This window comes from Antechinus flavipes, chromosome X (genome assembly GCF_016432865.1).
Source record: "Antechinus flavipes isolate AdamAnt ecotype Samford, QLD, Australia chromosome X, AdamAnt_v2, whole genome shotgun sequence".
NCBI lineage: Eukaryota > Metazoa > Chordata > Mammalia > Dasyuromorphia > Dasyuridae > Antechinus > Antechinus flavipes.
In genome coordinates, this window is record NC_067404.1 from 63,542,496 (window position 1) to 63,568,448 (window position 25,953).

At 45.9% G+C, this 25,953-nt stretch overlaps 1 protein-coding gene across 3 annotated transcripts in view; it reads left to right on the forward strand.

Moving 5' to 3' along the window:
• The window catches only part of ZNF711 (zinc finger protein 711), a 110,195-nt gene that overhangs the window by 26,164 nt on the left and 58,078 nt on the right, over positions 1 to 25,953 (forward strand). For all 3 annotated transcript variants that reach the window (XM_051968536.1, XM_051968529.1, XM_051968530.1), the window contains exons 5-6: positions 15,242 to 15,324; positions 16,636 to 16,738. In XM_051968536.1, the coding sequence (XP_051824496.1) occupies positions 15,242 to 15,324; positions 16,636 to 16,738 (186 nt within the window). The remainder of the gene's footprint in view (positions 1 to 15,241; positions 15,325 to 16,635; positions 16,739 to 25,953) is intronic.

Sequence of the window (25,953 nt, forward strand, 5' to 3'; positions counted from 1 at the left end):
CTCCCTCTGCCCTTGTTTCCCTCTCCATCTCTGGACACGCGTTGTTGCCTTCTCCTTCTCTCTCTGCGTGCGTTGCTTCTCTCTCCCTCTGCCTGTGTTGTTTCTCTCCCCCTCTCCCTCTGCGCGCCTTGTCTCCCCCTCTCCCTCTGCGCGCCTTGTCTCCCCCTCTCCCTCTGCGCGCCTCGTCTCCCTCTCCCCCTCTCTGTGCGTGCCTCATCTCCCTCTCCCTCTGCGTGAGTTGTCCTCTCCCTCTCCCTCTGCGTGCGTTGTTTCTCTCTCCCTCTGCAGGCATTGTTTCTCTCTCCCTCTGCGTGCGTTGTTTCTCTCTCCCTCTGCGCGCCTCATCTCCCCCTCTCCCTCTGCGCGCCCCGTCTCCCTCTCCCTCTGTGCGCCCCGTCTCCCTCTCCCTCTGCGCGCCCCGTCTCCCTCTCCCTCTGCGCGCCCCGTCTCCCTCTCCCTCTGCGCACCTCGTCTCCCTCTCCCTCTGTGAGCCTTGTCTCCCTTTTCCTCTGTGCGCCTTCTCCCTCTGTGCGCCTCGTCTCCCTCTCCCTCTGTGCGCCTCGTCTCCCTCTCCCTCTGTGCGCCTCGTCTCCCTCTCCCTCTGCGTGCCCCGTCTCCCTCTCCCTCTGCGCGCCTCGTCTCCCTCTCCCTCTGCGCGCCTCGTCTCCCCCTCTCCCTCTGCGCACCTCGTCTCCCTCTCCCCCTCCCTGTGCGTGCCTTGTCTCCCTCTCCCTCTGCGTGAGTTGTCCTCTCCCTCTCCCTCTGCGGGCGTTGTTTCTCTCTCCCTCTCCCTCTCCCTCTGTGTGCGTTGTTTCTCTCTCCCTCTGCGCGCCCCGTCTCCCTCTCCCTCTGCGCGCCCCGTCTCCCTCTCCCTCTCCCTCTGCGCGCCCCGTCTCCCTCTCCCTCTGCGCGCCCCGTCTCCCTCTCCCTCTGCGCGCCCCGTCTCCCTCTCCCTCTGCGCGCCTCGTCTCCCCCTCTCCCTCTGCGCGCCTCGTCTCTCCCTCTCCCTCTGCGCCCCTCGTCTCCCTCTCCCTCTGCGCCCCTCGTCTCCCTCTCCCTCTGCGCCCCTCGTCTCCCTCTCCCTCTGCGCGCCTCGTCTCCCCCTCTCCCTCTGAGCGCCTCGTCTCCCCTCTCCCTCTGAGCGCCTTGTCTCCCCCTCTCCCTCTGCGCCCCTCGTCTCCCTCTCCCTCTGCGCCCCTCGTCTCCCTCTCCCTCTGCGCCCCTCGTCTCCCTCTCCCTCTGCGCGCCTCGTCTCCCTCTCCCTCTGCGCGCCTCGTCTCCCTCTTCCCCTCCCTGTGCGCGCCTCATCTCCCTCTCCTTCTGCGCGCCTCGTCTCCCTCTCCCCCTCCCTGTGCGCGCCTCGTCTCCCTCTCCCTCTGCGTGAGTTGTCCTCTCCCTCTCCCTCTGCGTGCGTTGTTTCTCTCTCCCTCTGCGTGCGTTGTTTCTCTCTCCCTCTGCGCGCCCCGTCTCCCTCTCCCTCTGCGCGCCCCGTCTCCCTCTCCCTCTGCGCGCCCCGTCTCCCTCTCCCTCTGCGCGCCTCGTCTCCCTCTCCCTCTGCACCCCTCGTCTCCCTCTCCCTCTGCGCGCCTCGTCTCCCTCTCCCTCTGCGCGCCTCGTCTCCCTCTTCCCCTCCCTGTGCGCGCCTCATCTCCCTCTCCTTCTGCGCGCCTCGTCTCCCTCTCCCCCTCCCTGTGCGCGCCTCGTCTCCCTCTCCCTCTGCGTGAGTTGTCCTCTCCCTCTCCCTCTGCGTGCGTTGTTTCTCTCTCCCTCTGCGTGCGTTGTTTCTCTCTCCCTCTGCGTGCGTTGTTTCTCTCTCCCTCTGCGTGCGTTGTTTCTCTCTCCCTCTGCTCGCCTCCTCTCCCTCTCCCCCCTCTCTGCGCACCTCGTCTCCCTCTCCCCCTCCGTGCTTTGTCTCCCTCTTCCCCTCTCTCTGCGTGCATTAGTTCTCTCTCCCCCTCTCTTTGCATGCCTTGTTTCCCTTTCATTTCTCTCTGTGCGTTGTTTCCCTCTCCCCCTCCCCGCATTGTTTCCCTTTTGTGAGTTTCCCTCCATCGCATTTTCCCTCTCCTTCTCCCCCCTCCTACTCCCCCATGGGCGTGCCCATTCCATTACCCATACCCTCTCCTTCTCCCTCCCAGTAGGTGTGTCCCTTTCCCCTACCCTCTCCCTCCCATTGGGCCCGCCCCAAGCATCCTCTCTTTCCCTCCCAGTGGGTGTGTCCCGTCTCCCCTCCTTCTCCCTCCCAGTGGGTGTGTCCCATCCCCCCCTCCCTCTCCCTCCCAGTGGGTGTGTCCCATCCCCTCCTTCTCTTTCTCTCCCTCTCCTTCCCAGTGGGCGTGACCCGTCCCCCCTCCCTCTCCCTCCCAGTGGGTGTGTCCCATCCCCTCCTTCTCTTTCCCTCTCCTTCCCAGTGGGCGTGACCCGTCCCCCCTCCCTCTCCTTCCCAGTGGGCGTGACCCGTCCCCCCTCCCTCTCTTTCCCAGTGGGCGTGACCCGTCCCCCCTCCCTCTCCTTCCCAGTGGGCGTGACCCGTCCCCCCTCCCTCTCTTCCCAGTGGGCATGACCCGTCCCCCCTCCTCCCTCCCAGTGGGCGTGACCCGTTCCCCCTTCCTCTCCCTCCCAGTGGGCGTGACCCATCCCCCCCTCCCTCTCCCTCCCAGTGGGTGCATCCCGTCCCCCCTCCCTCTCCTTCCCAGTGGGCGTGACCCGTCCCCCCTCCCTCTCTTTCCCAGTGGGCATGACCCGTCCCCCCCTCCTCCCTCCCAGTGGGCGTGACCCGTTCCCCCTTCCTCTCCCTCCCAGTGGGCGTGACCCATCCCCCCCTCCCTCTCCCTCCCAGTGGGTGCATCCCGTCCCCCCTCCCTCTCCTTCCCAGTGGGCGTGACCCGTCCCCCCTCCCTCTCCTTCCCAGTGGGCGTGACCCGTTCCCCCTCCTTCTCCCTCCCAGTGAGCGAGACCCATCCCCCCTTCCTCTCCCTCCCAGTGGGCGTGACCCATCCCCCCTCTCCTTCCCAGTGGGAGTGACCCGTCCCCCCTCCCTCTCCTTCCCAGTGGGCGTGACCCATCCCCCCTCCCTCTCCTTCCCAGTGGGCGTGACCTGTCCCCCTCCTTCTCCCTCCCAGTGGGCGTGACCCATCCCCCCTCTCCCTCTCCCTCCCAGTGGGTGCATCCCATCCTCCCCTCCTTCTCTCTTTCCCCCCTTCCAGTGGCCCAGTCCTGTCCTCCATCTCTTTTCCTCCTAGTGGGTTAGTCCCATCCCCCCTCCCAGTGGGCGTGACCCTTCCCCCCTCCCTTTCCCTCCCAGTGGGCGTGACCCGTCTCCCTCCTTCTCCTTCCCAGTGGGCGTGACCCATCCCTCCTCCCTCTCCCTCCCAGTGGGCATGACCCGTCCCCCCTTCCTCTCCCTCCCAGTGGGCGTGACCCATCCCCCCCTCCCTCTCCCTCCCAGTGGGTGCATCCCGTCCCCCCTCCTTCTCTCTTTCCCCCCTTCCAGTGGGCCAGTCCTGTCCCCCATCTCTTTTCCTCCCAGTGGTCAGTCCCATCCCCCCTCCCAGTGGGCGTGACCCGTCCCCCCTTCCTCTCCTTCCCAGTGGGCGTGACCCGTCCCCCCTTCCTCTCCTTCCCAGTGGGCGTGACCCGTCCCCCCTTCCTCTCCTTCCCAGTGGGCGTGACCCATCCCCCCTCCCTCTCCTTCCCAGTGGGTGTGTCCCATGCCCCCTCCTTCTCTCTCCCTCTCCCTCCCAGTGGGCGTGACCCGTCCCCCCTCCCTCTCCTTCCCAGTGGGCGTGACCCATCTCCCCTCCCTCTCCCTCCCAGTGGGTGCGTCCCGTCCCCCCTCCTCTCTTTCCCCCCCCTTCCAGTGTGCCAGTCCTGTCCCCCCTCTCTTTTTCTCCCAGTGGTCAGTCCCATCCCCCCTCCCAGTGGGCGTGACCCATCCCCCCTCCCTCTCCCTCCCAGTGGGCGTGACCCATCCCCCCTCCCTCTCCCTCCCAGTGGGCGTGACCCGTCCCCCCCCTCTCCCTCCCAGTGGGTGTGATCCATCCCCCCTCTCTCTCCCTCCCAGTGGGCGTGACCCGTCCCCCCTCTCTCTCCCTCCCAGTGGGCGTGACCCGTCCCCCCTCCTCTCCCTCTCAGTGGGCGTGACCCGTCCCTCCCTCCCTCTCCCTCTCCCTCCCAGTGGGCGTGTCCCACCCCTCCCTCTCCCTTCCAGTGGGTGTGTCCCATTCCCTATCCCTCCCAATGGGCGTGTCCCATCATACCCCCTTCCTCTCCCAGTGGGCGTGACCCGTCCCTCCCTCCCTCTCAGTGGGCGTGACCCATCCCCCCTTCCTCTCCCTCCCAGTGGGCGTGTCCCACCCCTCCCTCTCCCTTCCAGTGGGTGTGTCCCATTCCCTATCCCTCCCAATGGGCGTGTCCCATCCTACCCCCTTCCTCTCCCAGTGGGCGTGACCTGTCCCTCCCTCCCTCTCCCTCCCAGTGGGCGTGACCCGTCCCCCCCTCTCCCTCCCAGTGGGTGTGATCCATCCCCCCTCTCTCTCCCTCCCAGTGGGCGTGACCCGTCCCCCCTCCCTCTCCCTCCCAGTGGGCGTGACCCGTCCCCCCTCCCTCTCCCTCCCAGTGGGCGTGACCCATGCCCCCTCCTTCTCTCTCCCTCTCCCTCCCAGTGGGCGTGACCCGTCCCCCCTCCCTCTCCTTCCCAGTGGGCGTGACCCATCTCCCCTCCCTCTCCCTCCCAGTGGGTGCGTCCCGTCCCCCCTCCTCTCTTTCCCCCCCCTTCCAGTGTGCCAGTCCTGTCCCCCCTCTCTTTTTCTCCCAGTGGGTCAGTCCCATCCCCCCTCCCAGTGGGCGTGACCCATCCCCCCTTCCTCTCCCTCCCAGTGGGCGTGACCCATCCCCCCTCCCTCTCCCTCCCAGTGGGCGTGACCCGTCCCCCCCTCTCCCTCCCAGTGGGTGTGATCCATCCCCCCTCTCTCTCCCTCCCAGTGGGCGTGACCCGTCCCCCCTCTCTCTCCCTCCCAGTGGGCGTGACCCGTCCCCCCTTCCTCTCCCTCTCAGTGGGCGTGACCCATCCCCCCTTCTTCTCCCTCCCAGTGGGCGTGTCCCACCCCTCCCTCTCCCTTCCAGTGGGTGTGTCCCATTCCCTATCCCTCCCAATGGGCGTGTCCCATCATACCCCCTTCCTCTCCCAGTGGGCGTGACCCGTCCCTCCCTCCCTCTCCCTCTCAGTGGGCGTGACCCATCCCCCCTTCCTCTCCCTCCCAGTGGGCGTGTCCCACCCCTCCCTCTCCCTTCCAGTGGGTGTGTCCCATTCCCTATCCCTCCCAATGGGCGTGTCCCATCCTACCCCCTTCCTCTCCCAGTGGGCGTGACCTGTCCCTCCCTCCCTCTCCCTCCCAGTGGGCGTGACCCGTCCCCCCTCTCCCTCCCAGTGGGTGTGATCCATCCCCCCTCTCTCTCCCTCCCAGTGGGCGTGACCCGTCCCCCCTCCCTCTCCCTCCCAGTGGGCGTGACCCGTCCCCCCTCCCTCTCCCTCCCAGTGGGCGTGACCCGTCCCCCCTCTCTCTCCCTCCCAGTGGGCGTGACCCGTCCCCCCTTCCTCTCCCTCTCAGTGGGCGTGACCCATCCCCCCTTCTTCTCCCTCCCAGTGGGCGTGTCCCACCCCTCCCTCTCCCTTCCAGTGGGTGTGTCCCATTCCCTATCCCTCCCAATGGGCGTGTCCCATCCTACCCCCTTCCTCTCCCAGTGGGCGTGACCCGTCCCTCCCTCCCTCTCCCTCTCAGTGGGCGTGACCCATCCCCCCTCCCAGTGGGCGTGACCCATCCCCCCTTCCTCTCCCTCCCAGTGGGCGTGTCCCACCCCTCCCTCTCCCTTCCAGTGGGTGTGTCCCATTCCCTATCCCTCCCAATGGGCGTGTCCCATCCTACCCCCTTCCTCTCCCAGTGGGCGTGACCCGTCCCTCCCTCCCTTTCCCTCCCAGTGGGCGTGACCCGTCCCCCCTCCCTCTCCCTCCCAGTGGGCGTGTCCCGTCTCCCTCCCTCTCCACCCAATGGGCGCGTCCTGTCCCCCCTCCCTCCCAGTAGGTGTGTCCCATCACCCTCCCTCTCCCTCCCAGTAGGCGTGTTCCATCCCTACCCTCCCCCTCCCAGTGGGCGCATCCCATCCCCCTGCCTCTCTCTCTCCCTCTCAGTGGGTATGTACTGTCTTTTGTGTCTTCCTCCCATGGGCCTGTCCATTGTTCCCGCCTCCCTCTTTGTGAGCCTTTCCATCTCCCCACCCATTTCCGTTCTGTGCTCGGTCCAAGATATATTTCCTATGGTACTAACTCGGCCACCTGGACACATGTCCGACTTAGTCATGACCCGGACCCTGTGCATACGTGCATCCTTCAGCCATTTGGTTGAGATCCATTACAATTTAAAATCGACAGCAAATTTGGTTCCCACCCTCAAATAAATCAAATTGCTATTTCCAACTTTCTAACCCTCAGAATTCTTCTGAAAATCGCCAGACTGCAAATCTCAAAACTGTAAAAACAGAAAGAAAGTAACCTGGAATTTAAGGAGTGTCTAGCTCGCTCCCCTTAAAAGTATTGGGAGGAAGCAATGTTCTCTGCTGGGTTTTCAGTATATCTTACCATTTATTCTCTTTGGAAATAAGTGGGAACCTTTCTTGCTCTCAAAATGTGGTGCACCAAAAAACATTTGGACGAAAGATACACACCGAGTCCCAAAAATATGTTCCAATCTTGGAGTATAGTAGTCTATTTTTCTTGCCTTCCACAGAAACTGTAACTACTGTCTTTTCAGTCGGTGGAGCAATATTTTTTTAAAATAAGAGTATATAAATACACATTGTAGGGAGTAGGGTTGGAAAACGGGAGGAAGTATGCATCTGCTTTATTGCCAGGGGTAAAAATAGTAGAGATCAACGCATGTGGCCATCGGAATCAAAAAGGTTCTTGACAGTAATTAATGTGGCAGGAAATTTGTTTTGCGCACTTATTTTTCTAGAAGTTGCATGTTTTCCCTCCTCCTGTAGGGCTCAACTCTTAAGTACAGGGGAAAGCATTATGTTACTATAATCTCCCCACCCCACATCATGCCTAGAACAGTGTGGTCTGAGTCCATCTTTGGTAGCTAGGAGTTGGTGAATGAAGAGAAGAGGTAAGCATGGCCCAGGAAGCTTGAGGATTAATGCGCTTGTCCCATCTCTATTACCTCCCTTCTTTTCTAGGTCTTGGCTCCTGCAGGGTATTTAAAGCTACAGGCAGTAGCTAACATCTTGGTCAGATCACTTTTGATTCTAAATTTCTTCAGTCATATAGAATTAAAATGCAATCCATCAGCTCAGTCCTGTTAAAATGTACATCAGCCATTAATATAAACTAAAGCTAGACTGTTTCAGGCTGGATTTCCAAGGATTTCCCATTTCTTTCCTTCTTGAGATACCTGCTTCCAGCCTACTGAGGTAGCAGTGCAGACAATAGGTAGTGATGTATCACAGAGTCACCATCCTATTCTAGCCTTGACTTGGACCAGAGTCTGAACAAATCAAGACTAGACTTTAAACATAAATTTGCCCTGCAAAAGGGAAACTTCGTAGGAACACCTTAGCACACCCTGCCCTTAACCCACCTTATAAGAGCTTCTGGGGTATTAGTGCTAACATGCAGATCATCCCTTGAACCATATCCAAGGCCATTCAGAAATCAAGTAGGAGTAGACATTATTTACCTGAGGTTATGAGATCTTCCTACTCGTTTGTCTCCCTCTCATCCGGATGTTGTGTAGTTTGTGTAATGCCACCCTGCAGGTTCTACCTTCTGGAAAATGAGATGCAAACAGAAATCGACCTCTGCCTCTCTGTTTTGATCCTTTCCTGTTAATGGAGTCCCATTTCTATTCCCCAGTAATCTAGTCTGAAACTGAGCAATAGGAATTTTAGCAGATTCCTTTTCAAACGTTGGATGCTTCTTATACACAGACGCATTAGTAGAGAGGAAAGCTCATCCAAGTATCGGAATATTGACCAGAATAGCCCATGTATTTCCTTCAGTTAAAAACATGTCATCTCCAGCCCCAGCCTTTATTTTTCTTCTTCAAATTAGTGCAGAGGTCAGAATTTTTAAGCATAAAATAATCAAGATGTAGTACTTTTGTTTTTTTTTTTCCTTCTCATAGTTTTTCCCCCTTTGGTCTGATCTTTTCTCACACAACTTGACAAATATGGGAATATATTTTAAAGAATTTCACATGTTTAATCTACCTCAGATTGCTACCTCCTCTTGGAGGGGGGAGATAAGAGAGGGAGGAAGAAAGTTTTGGAACACAACAATGTCTTCCAAAGATGAATGTTGAAAATCAACTTTTACATGTATTTGGGAAATAAAATACTATTGAAGATTAAAAGAAAGAATGAAATGAGAAATGTAATTAGAATGATTATCTGTAGCTGGATAATCCACAGATGTTGGTATCCAACTTGGTGGGATCAGGGCACCGAGACCTGTTTTTCATGAGAATTAATCTAGCTGGCAGCATACCATCACTGAGTATTGGACTAAGAAGCATGATAATGTTGCTAGGAGAATTCACTAGCATTTGAGCCTCTGAATGTAAGTTTTAAATGTATATAATGTAGAATTGACAAGAAGGTGGACATGTTTAGAAAGTAGCTGCTCCATGACACATGCCACTAGAGAGAGAACTAAGTGAACAAATTCTAGTTAGTTGACCAGATTTTTCCCATGAAATTATTATAGCACTGGACTTCACTGAGTTAGCTTTCTCATTCAGTAGAGTAAGCACAAGAACCTATAGAGAAAAGAAAAACAAGTATACATTGGGATTATAAAACTGGGAGGCAGTTTTTCCTAAACCTCAAATCCAACAAACTAAGCTCTTTACACATAATAAACCCAAATGGTCTGGTGGAGGAGCTGAAGCAAGTGTAGCATGTGTGGGCACTTGTTGGAGTGACAAGGATACCCAACACGCTAGATGGCAACTACCATCTCTACGGAGTTTGTCAGGCAATAATGATAGAATAAATGGAAAGAGAACCAATTTAGTAGGGGGAAATTCTTAAACTTGGGTTCAAAAGAATCATCATTACAGATAAGAGATGGAAGAGGGTTTGTTAAGTCATTTCAGTCATCTCTGAATCTCGGTGACCCCATTTGGGATTGCTTGGCAGAGATACTTTTGCAGGGCAAATTTATGAGATTAAAATCTAGCCTGGATTTGTTCAGATTTTGGTCTAAGTCAAGGCTAGACTAGGATGTTGATGTGTGGTACGACACTAGCTATAAATATTGTCATTTCCTTCTCTGGCTCCTTTTACAGATGAGGAAACGGAGGCAAGCAGGGTGAAGGGACTTGCCCAGAATCACTCAGCAGGTGTCTGAGATTGGATTTGAACTTAGGAAACTGGGAGTCTTCCTGACTCCAAAGCTTGTACTCTTGTCTACTGCACTACCTAGGTGCCCTAGGACAGACTTGGCTAAACAGTAATTTATGTGCAAAAGTATGATAACAGAAAGTAAAATAGTTAATGTGTTGTGAGTTGTACTGAAAGAGACCTGCTGTCCATTGTGAAGGAAGTGATGGTCCTGGGTGATCAGGCCACTTTTAGACCCTTAGGTTCATTTGTAGGTGTCCTATTTAGGGAAGGTTGATAAGCTGGAGGGTACATGTAGAAGGAAGACCCTCAGGAAAATGCAGATCATGCTTGTGACTGTGAAGGAATTAGGACTACTTAATCCGGAGAAGAAAAAATTTAAGGGGACACACCTATATTTGAAGGGCTGTCTCACAGATGAGGGATTAGACGTTTGTTTCCAGAGGGCAGAACGCAGTAGGACTGGCCAACATAGATTTAGACTGGCTGTTAGGAAAAGTACGCCAACCGTTAGAGCTCTCCCACAGTGCAGTGGACACTTTTGGAGGGACTACCTTTTTGGCGATTGAGGGTCTTTCAGCAAAGGCTGAATGACCCCTTGTTGGGGAATTCAAATAGGGGATTCTTATTAAGGCCTAGGTTCAACTAGACGGCCCCCGAAACCTCGGGTGACTCAACATTTAAAAACTTTGGGATACGTCTTAGTTTTCCTAAATGTTTGTACCAGTATGGTCTTGGAGAGGGAAATGTATAGATTGAGAGGATTATGGGCTAGCCAATAGAACGAAGCTATTATTCCAAAGAAATTAGAACTCTGTGTAAACCATGTGCCAGGTGTTAACATCTGGTTGAGTGCTTTACTAAATGTTACTCAGGGTCACTATTACAGGCATAGCCTAGGCTGTTATCGCAGTTCCTTAGGCAAGGACACAAGCTTATTCAGGCTCAGCTGTGGCCATATGTTTGTTCTCAAATTAAAAAAAAAACCCAAGGCACGATGGCGTGCTGACCTCCAGAAGCAAGCTTATGATCTCGGTGTGATACCATCCAGTCACTGAATAACTGAACCTTGGTAGCAGCTGAGAGCTGTTACAGATATCCCTGTGCTGTTCTCAGGCTAGTGTGAGCTGTCAGGGAGGCAGCTGGGCCCCTATCCCCATTGTTCTAGAAAACCTTGGAGTGCTCAGATCAGGGATCCAAAGGCCCAGTTCTTGGGGGGCACATTCTTAATTGGGGACAGAATTTAAGAGAAACGATTGAGACTTGGGGCTTTTGTATGTTTTCTCCTTTTACTCAAAATGGGCCAAGGATATTGTTGTTCTTCCCCCTGTCTTCCAGTTAATGGCTGTTTTTCCTAGTTAGAAGTGGACCCAAACCATGCAATAAATATGCGATCCAGGAAGGAGAGAGGCAGTAGTTTCAGCTAAAATCACTGACTTCCATCGGCACAAAGGCATTGCCAAAGACATTCAATTGCTTGTCGTGATGATGTTCTCAGCAAGAAAATTGAATGCCTGGGAAGACCAGTGGTCTAGAATCGGGAACTTGTTGGCAGTTTAGGTATGAACATTGAGGTGAGAGTCTGTAAGCTTCTGTGTTTCTCAGAGAAAAAGAGGTAAGGGTTTTAATTGTTCTGCAAGGCAATATCCCAGAGCTCTCCACTCAAAAGGATCACAAAGGTAGAACTGAAAGACACCTTAGAGAACAACTAATCCAAGCCCTCTCTTTTATAAATGAGATCCTGAAAGGTAGTACCATGGTCACGGTCACTACGTGAAGTAAGTAGCAAAACAGTCATTGGAACCCAACTCGAAATGCTATTGTTCTTTGCACTCCACTGCTTCCTTCCAAACCTCTTGAGCCAAAAGAGACATTGTTACAAGAAAGGCAAATTCCAACAGAGAATGGTGATACTGTCATTTACTTAGCATTCGAAATTTCCCCAAATATTTTCGTATACCTTATTTTATTTTATCTCTGTACCAACCCTGTGAAGTCCATTCCAGAAACTGAAAGTGTCGAGGAGAGACATGGAGTGCTTTGTCCCAAGTCCCAGCCAGCCGCTTTCAGAGCAAGGATTGGGCCATCAACTTCTTGACTTCCCATCCAAAGCCTGGTCCTGGGGAATTCAATGCTTCACACCTACTATGGAATCTTATTGGCAGAAATGGTGCGTGAACTAATGGGATAACTGCCAACTGAAAAACTGTGGGAAATGGAAGTCAGATTGTCTCCCAGCTTAAATTACTCCCTGATTGTAAAGGAGACACATTTGGCAGCTGGATTTCTTCTTGCTGGCCTTCCAGATACCCCAGTGCCTCAGGGTACTGTTTCAGGATACTAAATAGTACCCAAGAGAGATGAAAGCGTTTTGATGAAGTTTTATGCAGTCACTCGTTCACTCACTCACTTGCTTGTTCACTTACTTGAGATGGGAGTATGAAATGGTACCAACTGTTTTAAAATGCCTAATCTCATTATGCTTCTGTACTTAGTAGCTACAGAGAATTGAAAAACATAGCTTTCAGGAAGAATGCTAATAAACATGGATTTAGTAAGAGAATTTTAACTCAATTTGCCTGGTTTTAACTACCCATTTTAAGTTTTTATTGGCCTGGTGTTTTTTTGGTTATACCCACAGTGGGTGGTTTTAAGTTTCTTACATTGTTTTACTATAGACTTATGGGTAAGTTTTCCCATTGTGGATACCGTTCTTGCCCAGAAGCCTCACTGACCAGTGTAGGAAATATTTATTTTAAGAAAGTCTAAAAAAAAAAAAAAAAAAAAAAAAAAAAGAAAGTCTAAAAAGGGGAGGGAAGAAGAGGCTTTATTGTCCAACTCTGTCACAAAATTCAAGGACATCGATGTGCACTGGTTTAGACAGCTAAAATCGGATTTGTGTTGGCCAGCACAGATGGAAAAAGCCTTCTTGTGACTGACATAATAGTTCTAGAGCAGAGAATTACAGATTTAAACACCTTTTTTCCTTTGATCCCACTTCATTTCTATACATGGATACCTAGTAGTTATATGGGGCAGGTAGATGGTATAGTAGTGCTGATGGTCCAGCAGGCAGGAGGACCGGACCCGTTAGCGATGTGACTTTGTGTTGTTGTTATGACTTGTTCAGACTCTCCTGATTGTGATGAGGATAAAATGAGATAATACTTGAGAAGTGCTTAGCGCAAACTTACATAAATAATATCATCATGTTACATGGGGATGGAGGGAAAAGGGGGTGATTATAAACATATTCAATCAATTTAATTTCTTCAGTGGATAAATTAACAAATAAGCATTTATTAAATGTCTACTATGTGCCAGGCCTTAGGTGTATGAGGACAAAACGGTCCCTGCTGTCAACGAAGTTTATATTTTTTCTAAGGCAAAACAACATGCTCCTATCTAAGGAGTACAAAGTAAAATACAAGGTAACTGCTTGGGGGAAGGCGGCCCTGGCAGCTGGAAGGAATGATTTTGTGGGGAACTGCCTCTCATCCAAGTAGATAATCTCTTCAAAAGTACAGGTCCTGGCCCAACTATGCCTTTGAGTACTTTGAGGCTCTACGGCCTTAGGAACGTGGCTTCTGCAATGTGGAGTCCAACCACAGCTAACATGACGGACCGTGATCCCAGTGAGCTGGTGATGAGATCTCTACTGTGAGGGTTTAGACCTCAGGAATGGGAGGGGAATGCTCCAAATCAGCAATTGATTTAGTTTTTTGCCTAGACTTAAAGTATGAAAATCTTAATAATGTGATTAAACTTAAACATACATCCCAAATATAATTTTTTCCAGACAGTTAACCTTTAACTATTTACCAGCATATCCCTGGGTTCACAGAACATGCTGGGCCTTCCTCTAGATCTCCTGACATTGCAAGAAAACTTAATAATGCATAAAGCTGGTCGACTGGTTGCCCTCTTACTCTGGCTTCTAGCTTGATTTGCATCTCCTGTACCAATGTAAAATTCTCTGTGGTTATTCACACGTTCTTGTGTCTCCATTGCCCTTTGAGAAAATCATAAACAACTCTTGAAATATGCTGGTGTCATATATATATATATATATATATATATATATATATATATATATATATATATATATATAGAGAGAGAGAGAGAGAGAGAGAGAGAGGAGAGAGAGAGAGAGAGAGAGAGAGAGAGAGAGAGACACAGACAGACACAGAGACAACACACACACTATGGAGACAGGATATAAATCAAAGTATAGTATTTTCATCTTTTTTTTTCTCTCCTGTGACTTTTCCCCCCCTCTTGATCTGATTTTTTTCTTGCACAACATGACAAATATAAGAAATATGTTTTTTTTCAGGTTACTTTTTTATTTTCTAAAACATTGTCATATGCTCAGCAGAACATCGAGGTAATTCAAAATATGTAACAATTTGGAAATGTGCCTAAAAGAATAGATAACAATAAACTGAATATATGATAAAGGATGTAAACATCTATAGCAGATTGCTTGCTGTCTTGCGGAGGGGAGGGGGACATAAGAGAAGGAAGGGGGGAAATTTAGGACCCAGTTTTGTGAAAATGAAATGTCAAAAACTTTGTGTATTTGGAAAAATAAAATGCTACTGGAAAATCAATAAATGGTGGCATTTCATAATTAGCAGCCCTGTAGCATTACTAAGCCATTAAATATGTGTATGTAGAACATTGGGCCCAAAGACAAAAAGATATGAATTTGGCTTCTGTTTTACTCTCACTAGCTGTGTGATTCTGGGTAATTGGCCTCAGTTACCTTAAATGTAAAATGAGTAGATTTGCTTAATGGCCTCTAAGGTCTCTTGTATGGCTAAATCTATGATCCTATGTGTATTAAAAGACAGATCCCTGTTTTAGGAAGAAGCATAGAATCATTAAAAGTACTGGCACAATAAATGCCGCACAGCCTGCTTTCTTCTTGTTCATTTTTCATCTTCAGTCAGTCTGAAATATATGTACTGATGTCATCTATCCAGTTGCATATCTTAGCATAGTCTACTTGGTATTCTTCATCTCCTTGGTTCTTAAGTGAAGCTTCCTGAAGTGATTATGGATATCATTGAGGAGGTTTTCCGGAGACGTTTGATATAATCACCATATGGTCACCTAAAAAACAAGAGTATCTGGTGGCTCCTGTGTGTGTCTGTGAGGAATCCTTCTGCCTTCTGACCCTGTGCAGCATATCCTCCGTGACAGCAGGAAACACTTTAGACCAACGTACTCCTGATTTTTTGCCTCACTTGATACTGACAATCAAAGAACCATTGAACAAAAGAAGTTCTATTGTCCTTTTCTTCTAGGATCCTGGTATGATTAGAACCTGAGTGTGGCAGACATTTTATCAGAGAAGTCTAATTAGGGCAGCGTTTAGCTCAACCAAATCAAAGGTTTTAAAAACTCAAATGACAAGAAACACAGAAGAATCTATTTGCGATGCCTTTCATTCAGTTGTGTGCCCATAAATGTGTGAGCTTCTCCAGTGCTTAGCACGGTGTCTAGCACATAATAGTATGTAATAAATGTATATTGAGACTTCTCATTTGAAGATTCACTCTATGTATGGAGATAGGCAAATATATTTTTAGGGGTAGAAAGGTAAAGAGTTAGAATAGAAAGATGAGTAATTATTGATACTGTCAACTGACTTTTTTTGGGTAGTAAAAAGAGTTGGGATTTTTCCAAAGTGTTTGGTATTCATTTTGTACATATCTTAAGAGCCGAATCCTCATTTCCCTAACAACTGCACCATATCTAACCTCCTCTGTACGTACTTGTTAATTCAGCTCTTTTTTCTTTTTCTTTTTTTTTTTAAACACTTAACTGTGTATAGGATAACTGGAATTCACCGTTCTATAATGACTTTGCAAGAAGTCCTTCTTCACCACAAATGGAGTTTTCACCAAGAAACTTTAGGTAAGCCATCTCTTAATGGAAAATTAAAGATTGGAACCCTTAAGGAAGATAGATATGTTATCGACAAAGCTTTGGCAAAATTTTTATTCTGTATCACCATTGACAAGATGGAGCTATGTGGGCTAAGCAATAGGTGTATCTGGAACTGGTTAAATGACCAGACCCAGAGTGCAGTAGGTTGATATCAACTTGAAGGGGGGCCTCCAGAAGAGTGCTCCTGGGTCTGTCTTTGGTGTTGTGCTATTCAGTATTTTTGTTTCTGATTTGGAGGAAGGCATAAGATGGCAAGCTTATTACTCGTGTAAATGATATAAAGCCAGGAAGGATAGCTAATATATTAGATGACAAAGTCACATATCCACCAAGATTTCTCCAGGGTAGAATGATGAGCTGAAGCTACTAAAATGAAATTTTACAAAGATAAATGTCAAGTCTTATACTTTTTTGTTAATGATAACAATCACAATCATAGCTGGCATTTATTTCTTTGCTTTGTTTTGCAAAAAAAATCTATATGTGCATATGTATTACCTCACTTGGGTACAAAAAATCAATTTCACAAATATGAGATGGGGGTGGAAAAAAATTGGGCTTCATCTGACCACAAATTGAGCAAGAATGTGACATGGCAGCCAATGAAAACAACACGATTTTAAATTGTTTTGAGGCCCAGTGTCTAAAATGAGGAATATTGAATGATATGGTGAGATGATAAAATCCCATTGTGCTCTGCTCAGATCGAAGAAAATTTACATAAGGGTGTTCAATTCTTGGTACTATATTTTAGAAGCTAGTTGTCACATGAGTAGTGAGTGTCTGAGGCCAGATTTGAACTCATGAAGAAGAATCTTCTTAACTCTAGGCCCAACACTCTATTCTCTGCACCACCTAGTTGCCCACAGGTTTTGAATCATATGCTCTTAAATTTTTTCCCTTTATGACTAAAGTGGTATATTGGCATAAAGTAGTGGTATGTAGATATTGTTTCCCATAGTTCTTAACAGATCATCAGTGACCAATATAGTCATACGTACACTAGTGTTTTAGTGGTCTTTTCTTTACCTTTCTTCCTTTCAGCCTCCTCCCCCACTGCCATGGATGACTCTCAGTCATTCTGAGAATATCTAAGATCTCAAGACAGGCACCCTTATTTTTTATTTCTAGGAAGAGGTTGTTATTTAATTACCACTATTAGTCAAAAGAAGAATATGATAATAATCTTATTGTTCCTAATTCTATAGCATGATGTGATTGTTTTTTGTTCAAGCACTTGCAACTTATGTTTTTCCTTCATTTCTTTTATGATTTTAGAGAAGACAGCCATTATATGCATCTATCTTCAGACAATTTTATATTTCCTGAAATGGGACCAATGGATATCCCTTTTTCAGATTTGAGCATGGATCTTCCACCCGTATGTATCATTCTTATCAATATTTTGATAATAATAGTTTGGGTATCATTTACATCCTATGTACAAGGCCATGGGTCTGGACAAAAGGCACTATAGATCTGACTTTGATAACAGGTAGCTGTGGTAAATCTGTGATGGCAAGTTAAACCCACTAAATCTTTTGACTAGACCAATTCTGCAGGTGTGTGTGTGTGTGTGTGGGGTGTTATAGAATTATTCCCTCCTTTTCCTAAAAGAGCTCAATAATGATTGGAGATCATTTTCTGCTTCAGTTTGTAACCATTATAAAACAGATTTGGGGTCAATGGAAGTACTACATCAGAGCTTTTGATAATGCTGTTCTTAAGGATTTATGCCATGAGACCACCTTATAGGTCAGATTATCTTAGAGCAAAGTTGGTTAGTGTCATAGTAGTTTCGCTTATTTGAGTGCTACCCAAGATGAACGTACTAAATTATACTGAATTCTCGTCCATTTATGATGATTCTGTGAGTAAGATTGTAGTGTGTTTTTGGTGTATTTGTTGAATTTCACCAAATCAATATCAGTTGGAGAACAAATGTATGCTATCGATGAACTCTTAGATTTATTTTAAAAAATATCAAATATGGTAAGAGGAGATTCCATATGTTCACCACATCCACAGCTTATTTTCAAAACATTCAGAATGCATCTCCAGCCCACGGTCCATTCTCCAGAGCATCTTGAGTTCCTCATAAGATCCTAGCTCTTAAACTGAAAGGGAACTTAGACACCATCTAGTCCAACTGCCTCAGGAAGGACCTAAGGTCCAGAAAAGCTATATGACATCACTATCCCTTACTCTCATCATGTGAACCACCCACCTCTTTTTTCAATCCTACAGTTCTTTGAGAACATCCTTTACATGACTTTTTCAGAATTGCGTGTTTAAAATGTCTTCAAGCCTGCTCACACATACCATTCATCTAACCTTTTGGTTGATCTGCACTTTATTTCCATGGAGACTATACTGTTCCATAACATAATCATAAAATGTCACACAAATATTTGGTCAAGAAAAGGACATTTATTTCAGAGAGAATCTTGGGATCATTAAAAGAACTTGTAATTTCTGAAAGGCAAACCAATCTGCTCTTCCTACAGTTCCTGTCTGGGGCTAGGTCCCAGTGTCTGTCCAAAACGTATACCCTGATGGATGAACTCAATAAGCTGTCTGTCCAATTATATTTTCTCAAACATTTCACAGACCACTTTTTTTAAGCTTAGAGGGGGCTATCATTATTCTGGTAGTTTGTTCCTTAGATATTCACGAGCTTAGCTAATGATGACTGCACATAATTAAGTTCCTGCAAGCTTGTAATTTTAATGACTAAATCTCCAATATAATTGTTGTTTACCAACACAAATGCAAAATTCAGGCGTACCATAGTATGTCAGATTATATCTGAAGAACTTCAGTACTATCTTAATCCAAAGTCCTTGTATTTCAGAGCAGAGCACCCAGAAGCCCAGCCAGGTTACGTGATTTTTCCAAAGGCATCTAGTAGCAGAGCCAGGTTGAATCCAGGTCTGCCAAGTTCAAGTTTAGCATTTTTTCTACTATGTGAGAGAGATTCTGTCTTTTCATGTAGGAATGATATTTTTCTATCCTTCTCTAATATCTTAAGATGTAAATGTGATGTCACTGAACTACCACTGATAGTACCTGAATTTTGGAGTGATTTTCTTTTTGCTATACAGAAGTAACGTCCTGAGACATTTACCAGCTTTCCCATGTGGATGAGAGAATGTAAATGCAGGGCATTTGATTTTGGAAAAAAATGTTCACCTTCTTACTACATTCTGACATTTAGATTAGATTACAGATGACCATGGCATTGCTGATGAATTTTTTTGATTGAGATTTTAATTATTTAGTATTGATTTTTATCAACCTATGGGGTCCCAGGTGCTCTGAGCCTTGGAATTGATTCAGTAAATGGGAGCATAGTCCATGTCAATCTGTGTAAACTGTCTTCTCAACAGTCATTTTTTTACTCTTGATCTATTTTTTTTATTTTAATAGTTTTTTATTTCTTCAAATACTTGCAAAGAGTTTTCAACATTCACTTTTGCAAAACGAGCTGTTCCAAATTTTTCTCCCTCCTTTCCTGCTCCGCCTCCCGTAGACAGTAAGCAATGCAATATAAATTAAACATGTGCAATTGTTGTAAACATATTTCTATATTTGTCATATTGCACAATAAGAACCACATTTAAAAGTGAGGGGGAAAAACATGAGAGAAAAAAACAATACAAAAAGGTAAAAATACTATGTTGTGATTCATATTCAGTCCACATCATGCTCTGGATGTGGATGGCTCTTTCCATCCTAAATCTAATATAATTGTCTTAAATCACCTCAACCTGTAAGGCAACAGTATCTGATATTCGTAGAACACTGGGACTGTGAAGATAACATGTAATGGTTTCCTTATTATTGTATAATACAATGTGATATTATCATATTAGATCATAGAATCTAAATGTGTAGCTCAGTCTCTGTTGCTTTGAGTTTTCTTTTTTTTTTTCTTCTCATACTCAAGTTAAATCTTTCAGCAAAGGCAGAACTTTGGATTTACGATTTTGTTATCTTGATCTTGCTAAGAAAAACCCTGAAATTTATTTCAGACCAACAGGACACAATGTCCATAACTGAATGATGATCATTTTGCCCAAGCTTTCTAAAGTTGGGATGGGATAATTTAGAAAGGCCAAGGCCTCCGCTGTATCCTGACTGGTCATCCTCACTTTTTTCTTTGCTATTATTAGACTTGGATTGCTGTGAAGGAGAAAATGAGGCTGATGACTCTGTGTAGTTTTACTTCACTTAAATCCAGTTCATGTGCTTATCGGGATGTCACGCTGAAAATGGCTTTGGTTGTCTTTGAAAGCAAGGAATCAACAACAGTACAACAACAAAGTCTGGACTTTATCCACTTTGTTTTTCATAAATGAATAGTTAGGCCTAACTCTTTTGAGTGATTTTTTTTCATAATATGCTTTCTTTTTAATATTTTATTTTTCCAATTACATGCAAAATATCTTTTGACATTTTTTTTTTAAATTTTGAGCTGGAAATTCTCTCCCTGAGAAGATCAAAAATTTTATATAGATTATACATGTGCAGACATGAGAAACATTTCCACATTAGTTATGTTGTGAAAGAAAACACAGACCGAAAATAAAGAAAAAAATGTGCTTTGATCTGCATTCTTACTCCAACAGTTTTCCTCTGAAAGTGGATAGCATTTTTTTTTTGATAAATCCTTCAGAATGACTTAGATCACTGTATTGCTGAAATAGCCAAGTCATTCACAGTTGATCATTGTATACTATTGCTATTGTTGTATACACTCTTCTCCTGGTTCTGCTTATTTTGCTTTGTATCAGTTCATGTAAGTCTGGGTTTTCCTGAAAGCATCCTGCTCATCATTTCTTATAGCACAATAGTATTCCATCCCAGTCACATTTTCAGTCATTCCCCAATTGATGGGCATCTCCTCAATTTCCAATTTTTAGCCACCACAGAAAGGGCTGCTAGAAATACTTTTGTATGTAAAGGTCCTTTTCCTTTTTTTTAAAGTCTTTTTGGGATACAGACCTAATGGTGGGATTGTTGAATCAAAGGGTATGCTTGATTTTATAACCCTTTGGTCACAGTTTCAAACTGATCTCCATTTTTCCACGTCCCTTCCAACATTTGTCATTTTTCATTTCTGTCACTGTTGTTCAGCCTTCATTTTCAAAGAGGACTAATGTCATCAGGGATGATGCCTTGACTTGCATGTGAAATGAATTTGAGGCAGTCTTCAGCCTCACTCGTCTTCCTGACTCCAGTGAGAGAATAAATGCCCAGGATGACCCAGGATACAGTGGCTAAAAGGTCCTTGGGTAGAACCTCATTCCCCAGTTAAGTGAAATGTAGTTCAGGTCTTCAGGAGGGTGGGAGTGAGGGAAATTGCTCCAAGTATAATGGACCCCTTCCATCATTACAGTGTGAGACTTAGAAACCTTCGGTTTGGATTTTCTCTCTAATTCAAGTTATATAACCATCAGAAGCATTTGTAAAGGCTTAGGATCATCATCTATAAAATGGATATAATAACCCTTGCACACTCTCTCATACTGATAGTAACATGGACAAATGGGACTTTTTCCTTGGGATTCTGAGGTATGGATGAGTGTGTCTTACTCTTCCCCGATTCTTCTTCATGACAACTCTCGTTCCCATACATCGTTTAAAATCATCTCATGATCCTCTGAGGACCTACCTTGCTGAAGGGCAAAACCATTGTTGGCTGTCCCCTTCAAGGTCTTCTCATCATTGTGCTCTTCTCCCAGACCTAGCTGCCCCCCTTCGTCTTCAAGAGTCTAAGTGCCAGACTCCTAATGTCTGACCATGTTTGGGTCATTTCTTTGATTGTGTGGCCAAAGGGAAAAGGCATTTTATAAACCTTAAAGGGATTGTCGTTATGATAAAATTTACAATGTTCTGCAAAGGAAAATCTCTGCTAGAAAGGTATAGTAACAATAATAGTTCCCTTATCAAAACTACTTGCTTGCCCATCTGAAGAGGATAACTCCAATTTTTATTATGAATGTATAATTTAAAATATCAACTTTCATTTGTTAGAGGGGGAAAAAAACCAAATTAGCATTATCTTCTTAAGGGGAGGGAAGGGGGAAGGAAGGATGAAAGAAAAGAAAGTAGGAAAGAAGGGAAGGAAAGCAGCTTTTATTAAGCACCTATTATGTGCCAGGTACAGTGCTAAGTTTTTACATATTTTCTCACGTAATCTTCATAACAAACTTGGGAAGTGGAGGGGTTGTCTCAACTTTATAGTTAAAAAAACTGGGATATTGTTATATGACCTGCCCAAGGTCACACAGCTAGTAAGTGTGTGAAGCTGAGTTGGAATTCATGTCTTCCTGACTCCAGGCCCAATACACTAGCCACTGTGCTGTGCCATTTGTTTATTCATGCCATTCATGATATCTTTTTTTCCCCTTTCAAAGAAAAGATCCTTATACTACCTAACATATGACTCTATCTGAGAAACTATTTGTATTATTCCCTGCAAAATAATTTTCTTCTCAGTCAAACTCAAGCCTAGCAAAGAGGACGGTTCTGTCATCCAGAGTTTGGTTTGGCTAGGTTTGGGCGTTGAGGCACTCTGCAGCTAAAAGGCAGGACCATGCTGAAGTCAGACTTGGCTCAGGCTGGTCTGATGAGCTCATGACCCAGAGCAGGGCGCCCAGCACTGTCCAGAGATGTAATTCTGAAATGGAGATGGGCTCTTGTATGTGGCTCCCAAGGAGGGAAGGAGAAAGGGCCTTGATAGTGTGGTAGAAAACCCAGAGGAGTCTCTTCATTTCCAATCTCCATCAAGAGATCCTGAAGACTTAAGACTGAGCCGGTCACCCCCTCTGCAGCGCTAACTGAAAGGCTCCAGAGCACTGATACCCCCAAAGTTTCCATAGGCCCACAATGGGGCCCACTGTGGGCCCCAGGCTCTCTAGAGCTCTCATCCACCAGGTCTGTTCCACAGGCCATGAGAATGACTGAGAGTATATCCCCTGGCACAGACTATCAGAGCAGTTAAGAAAGGACATTGATGGTCTATTCAAAGCCACACCAGTTCTAGGTAATAAGAAGGGTACTTTAGCATGGACTTGTTGAATACTGGATGATCCTCACCCAGTGATGGAAAATTCAAGCTTTACTCGGCTATTTTGTGTAGAGGGCTGAAACTCTTGAGTCATTGCACTGAGGTCGGTTCAAGCACTTAGGGCTAACTACCGATTGGACAATACTCTGTGGGCATATGCTTGCCCTATCCGTGCTGGCTCAGTGATTGGTGTATACAGAGCATTGTAGGAGGGACTAGGGGGTGGAGTAAGAGTGGCCAGAGTCACACTTGGGCTGTAGACAAGGGAGAAGGCGGTAGCAGAGATTCTGCTTCCATCCTGTTCAATCCTGCGTCTAAGGACCAAGGATAAAGACTGAGGACTTTTGCTTATCCTGACTCTGGCTGATTCTGGGGTGTCCTGGGTGCTAGTGCGATCGTCATAATTTTGGCTCTTTGTATTCTTTTGAATGATTATTAATCTCTTTTTGGAAGGTCTGCAGTCTTCCAGGGCTTGACAGCCATCAGCACGATGTCACAACAGAAGAAACTCCCCTTTATTGGGAATCCCTCTTTGTCTTGAATTCTGTGCTGGAGTACTTCACGATAAGACGCCTTTGGGCCTAGCACCTCCCAGTTCTTTCCTTAAAGAAAGCGTAAATGATGTGTATGTGTGTGGTTTCTGTGCTCTTTCTCAGTCCTTTCTTCTGAACTTGATTTTCCAGCATATTTTTTCACTAAATTCAACTGTACATCTCTTTGCAGTGAAGTCACTGTGCATCTGTTTGTTTCGACACAGGGAACCTATTGAGCTTTTCTTAGATTTTCTCTACCTACACATCTTTTGCAATGAATAGTGATAGCTAAACTTCATTTTTTCCACGCATAGGCTTCTTGTACATATTTATCATGAGCCTTGCAACATGAGACAGTCAAATGGGCAATGAAATAATGTTCTTATTGCCTTTGGATGCATGAGAAATCCCATTCCATCATTTCCTTTATTTCCTTTTTTTCCCATTTAGCTGCATCTTCATTTTTCTTTTGATGTCATTTCTATCAAGAATATGAAGATGAACATAATTCTCTTCTTCCTTAGTCACTGGGCACACTTGCATGTAGAGTAACGATGACGGTTCAAATTTATATACAAGCTAAAAACTGTGATTTTTCACATCCTTTGCCATGTGTTTTTTCCCCTATCATTCTGCCTACTCCACTGCTAAAGTCGAACTGGGTCATACAAACCTGAGGTCTATTTGATATTTTCCTAAGCTGCATGGGTTGCCATAGCTAAGAATTCAAGTGACCAGTCTGATCACACTTAGCTAGGTTGGTCCCCAAAATGCAATTTGGTCTGTTGCTGGTACCAGACGTCAAGCTTTCTGACCCTCTGGCCTTGGGCTTTACCACCACCATAGCTTTTGAAATCTCAAGGTCTTGTCATGTCAGGAAAAGGCATCAGTGGAGTCCTCTTTGAGGAGAGAAAAAGGTTGGTCAACTTCACTGTGACTAGCAGGGTTAGGCCACCAATTGAATGAGCTTCCTGAGAGATCAGGTATTACAGGTACAACCTGAAACTAAGATGATAAATTTAGCTCACCTCTCATAGCCAGGATGTGTAAGAGGAAGGACCTGATGGGGTTTTTTGACTCCCAGGCCAGTTGGCTTGCTGTATATTAATATACGTATAATATATTCATCCTTTTTAACCCCTGTGAAGGCAAATGGTTGATGTGAACCTTTATGCGTATCTGAGCTGGTCTGTAAATCTACAAAGTATTTATCCATGACAAGTTAAATAAAAATACAGGAGTTAAATAACAGTATAAGAAATGTCATTCAGTCATTTTTCTAAGTGACCCAATGTTGGGTTTTCTTGGCAAAGATATTAGAGTGGTTTGCCATTTCTTTCTCCAGTCCATTTTACAGATGAAGAATCTGAGGCAGATGAGATTAAGTGACTTGTCCAGGGTCACACAGCTTAGAAGTATCTGAGGCCACATTTGAACTCGGTAGGAGGATTCTTCCTGACTCTAAGCCTGGTACTCTGCCCACTGCAGCACCATCTAGCTGTCCATAAGAGATATTAAGGCAACATATAATTGTTTCAAATAAGTTGTATATTCAATAAATGGAGGAAGGAGATTGGTTAGATATTTGAGAAGGACTTTCAAGTAAAAGATGCATTTGGGTTAATTAAAAGTTGGGGGAAAGAGATCATAAGAGGGGAAAGGACCCTCATGTGCAAAAAATATTTGCGGCAGCCCTTTTTGTAGTGGCAAGGAACTGGAAATTGAGTGGATGCCCATCAGTTGGAGAATGGCTGAATAAATTGTGGTATAGGAATGTTATGGAATATTATTGTTCTCTAAGAAATGATCAGAGAGACCTGGAGAGACTCACATGAACTGATGCTGAGTGAGGTAAGCAGAACCAGAACATCATTGTACACAGCAACAGCAAGATTATGTGATAATCAATTCGGATGGACGTGGCTGTCTTCAACAATGAGATGATTCAAGGCAATTCCAATAATCTGGTAATGGAGAGAGCCATCTGCATCCAGAGAGAACTGTGGAGACCAAATGTGGATGAAAACATACTATCTTCACTTTTTTTTCTTTGTTGCTTTTTTCTTCTTGTGTTCTTTTTTTTTCCATTTATCTTTTGATGTGATTTTTCTTGTGCAGCATGATGAATATGGAAATATGTTTAGAAGAAGAACATACGTTTGGTCTATATTGGATTGCTTGCTGTCTATGGGATGGTGGGGGAGAGGTAGGAAGGGGGAGATTTGGAGCACAGGACTTTGCAGGAGTGAATGTTGAGGGCTATTTTTGCATATATTTAGAAAAATAAAAGGTTATGTTTAAAAAATTGGAAGGGGGAGATGGTATTCTCGGTAGAGGCAACGATGGGGGGAAGGTCTGAAAACGGGGTGTATGGCATGTTTTGACGACAGTGATTCGGACCATAAAGCTCAAAATAGATGGGACCTTAGGAACAGATCATCTCATCAAATTCTCTAATTTTTACAGGTGGATAAAGTGAGGTCCAGAGAGTTAAATGAGTTGTCGGGGTCTCACAGGTAGTAAGTACAGAGACAAGATATGAACTCGGGTTCTCTGACTTGCCAACAAACCTATGATCTAATTTCCTCTATAGCAGTGACCTCCTGCAGACTTCTTTTTTATCCCTCACAATAATTCCTGACAGAGTCATAGGAAAAGTATATGCTTAAGAAAAGCAAACACACTCACTCAGTCTGATTTGGATTTAATTAATCTGGCAAAGTTTCATGAGGTCTCCATAACTACATAATGACCTTTCCCTAGAAAGGGTTGTCTCCATTGATGTTTCCACAGAAAGGTTGTCTGCTTCTATTTCCTTAGCTCCCATTCTCTTGTCATTTCTTTGCAATCTACCTCCCAAACCCACCTCTTGACTGAAACTGCTTCCTCCAAGATTGTAAGCAAATTTTTCCCCACTATTATTTCCCCCCACTTCTAATACTATTAACATTTTGTTTTTCCAATTACAAAGAGTTTTCAGTGTTCACT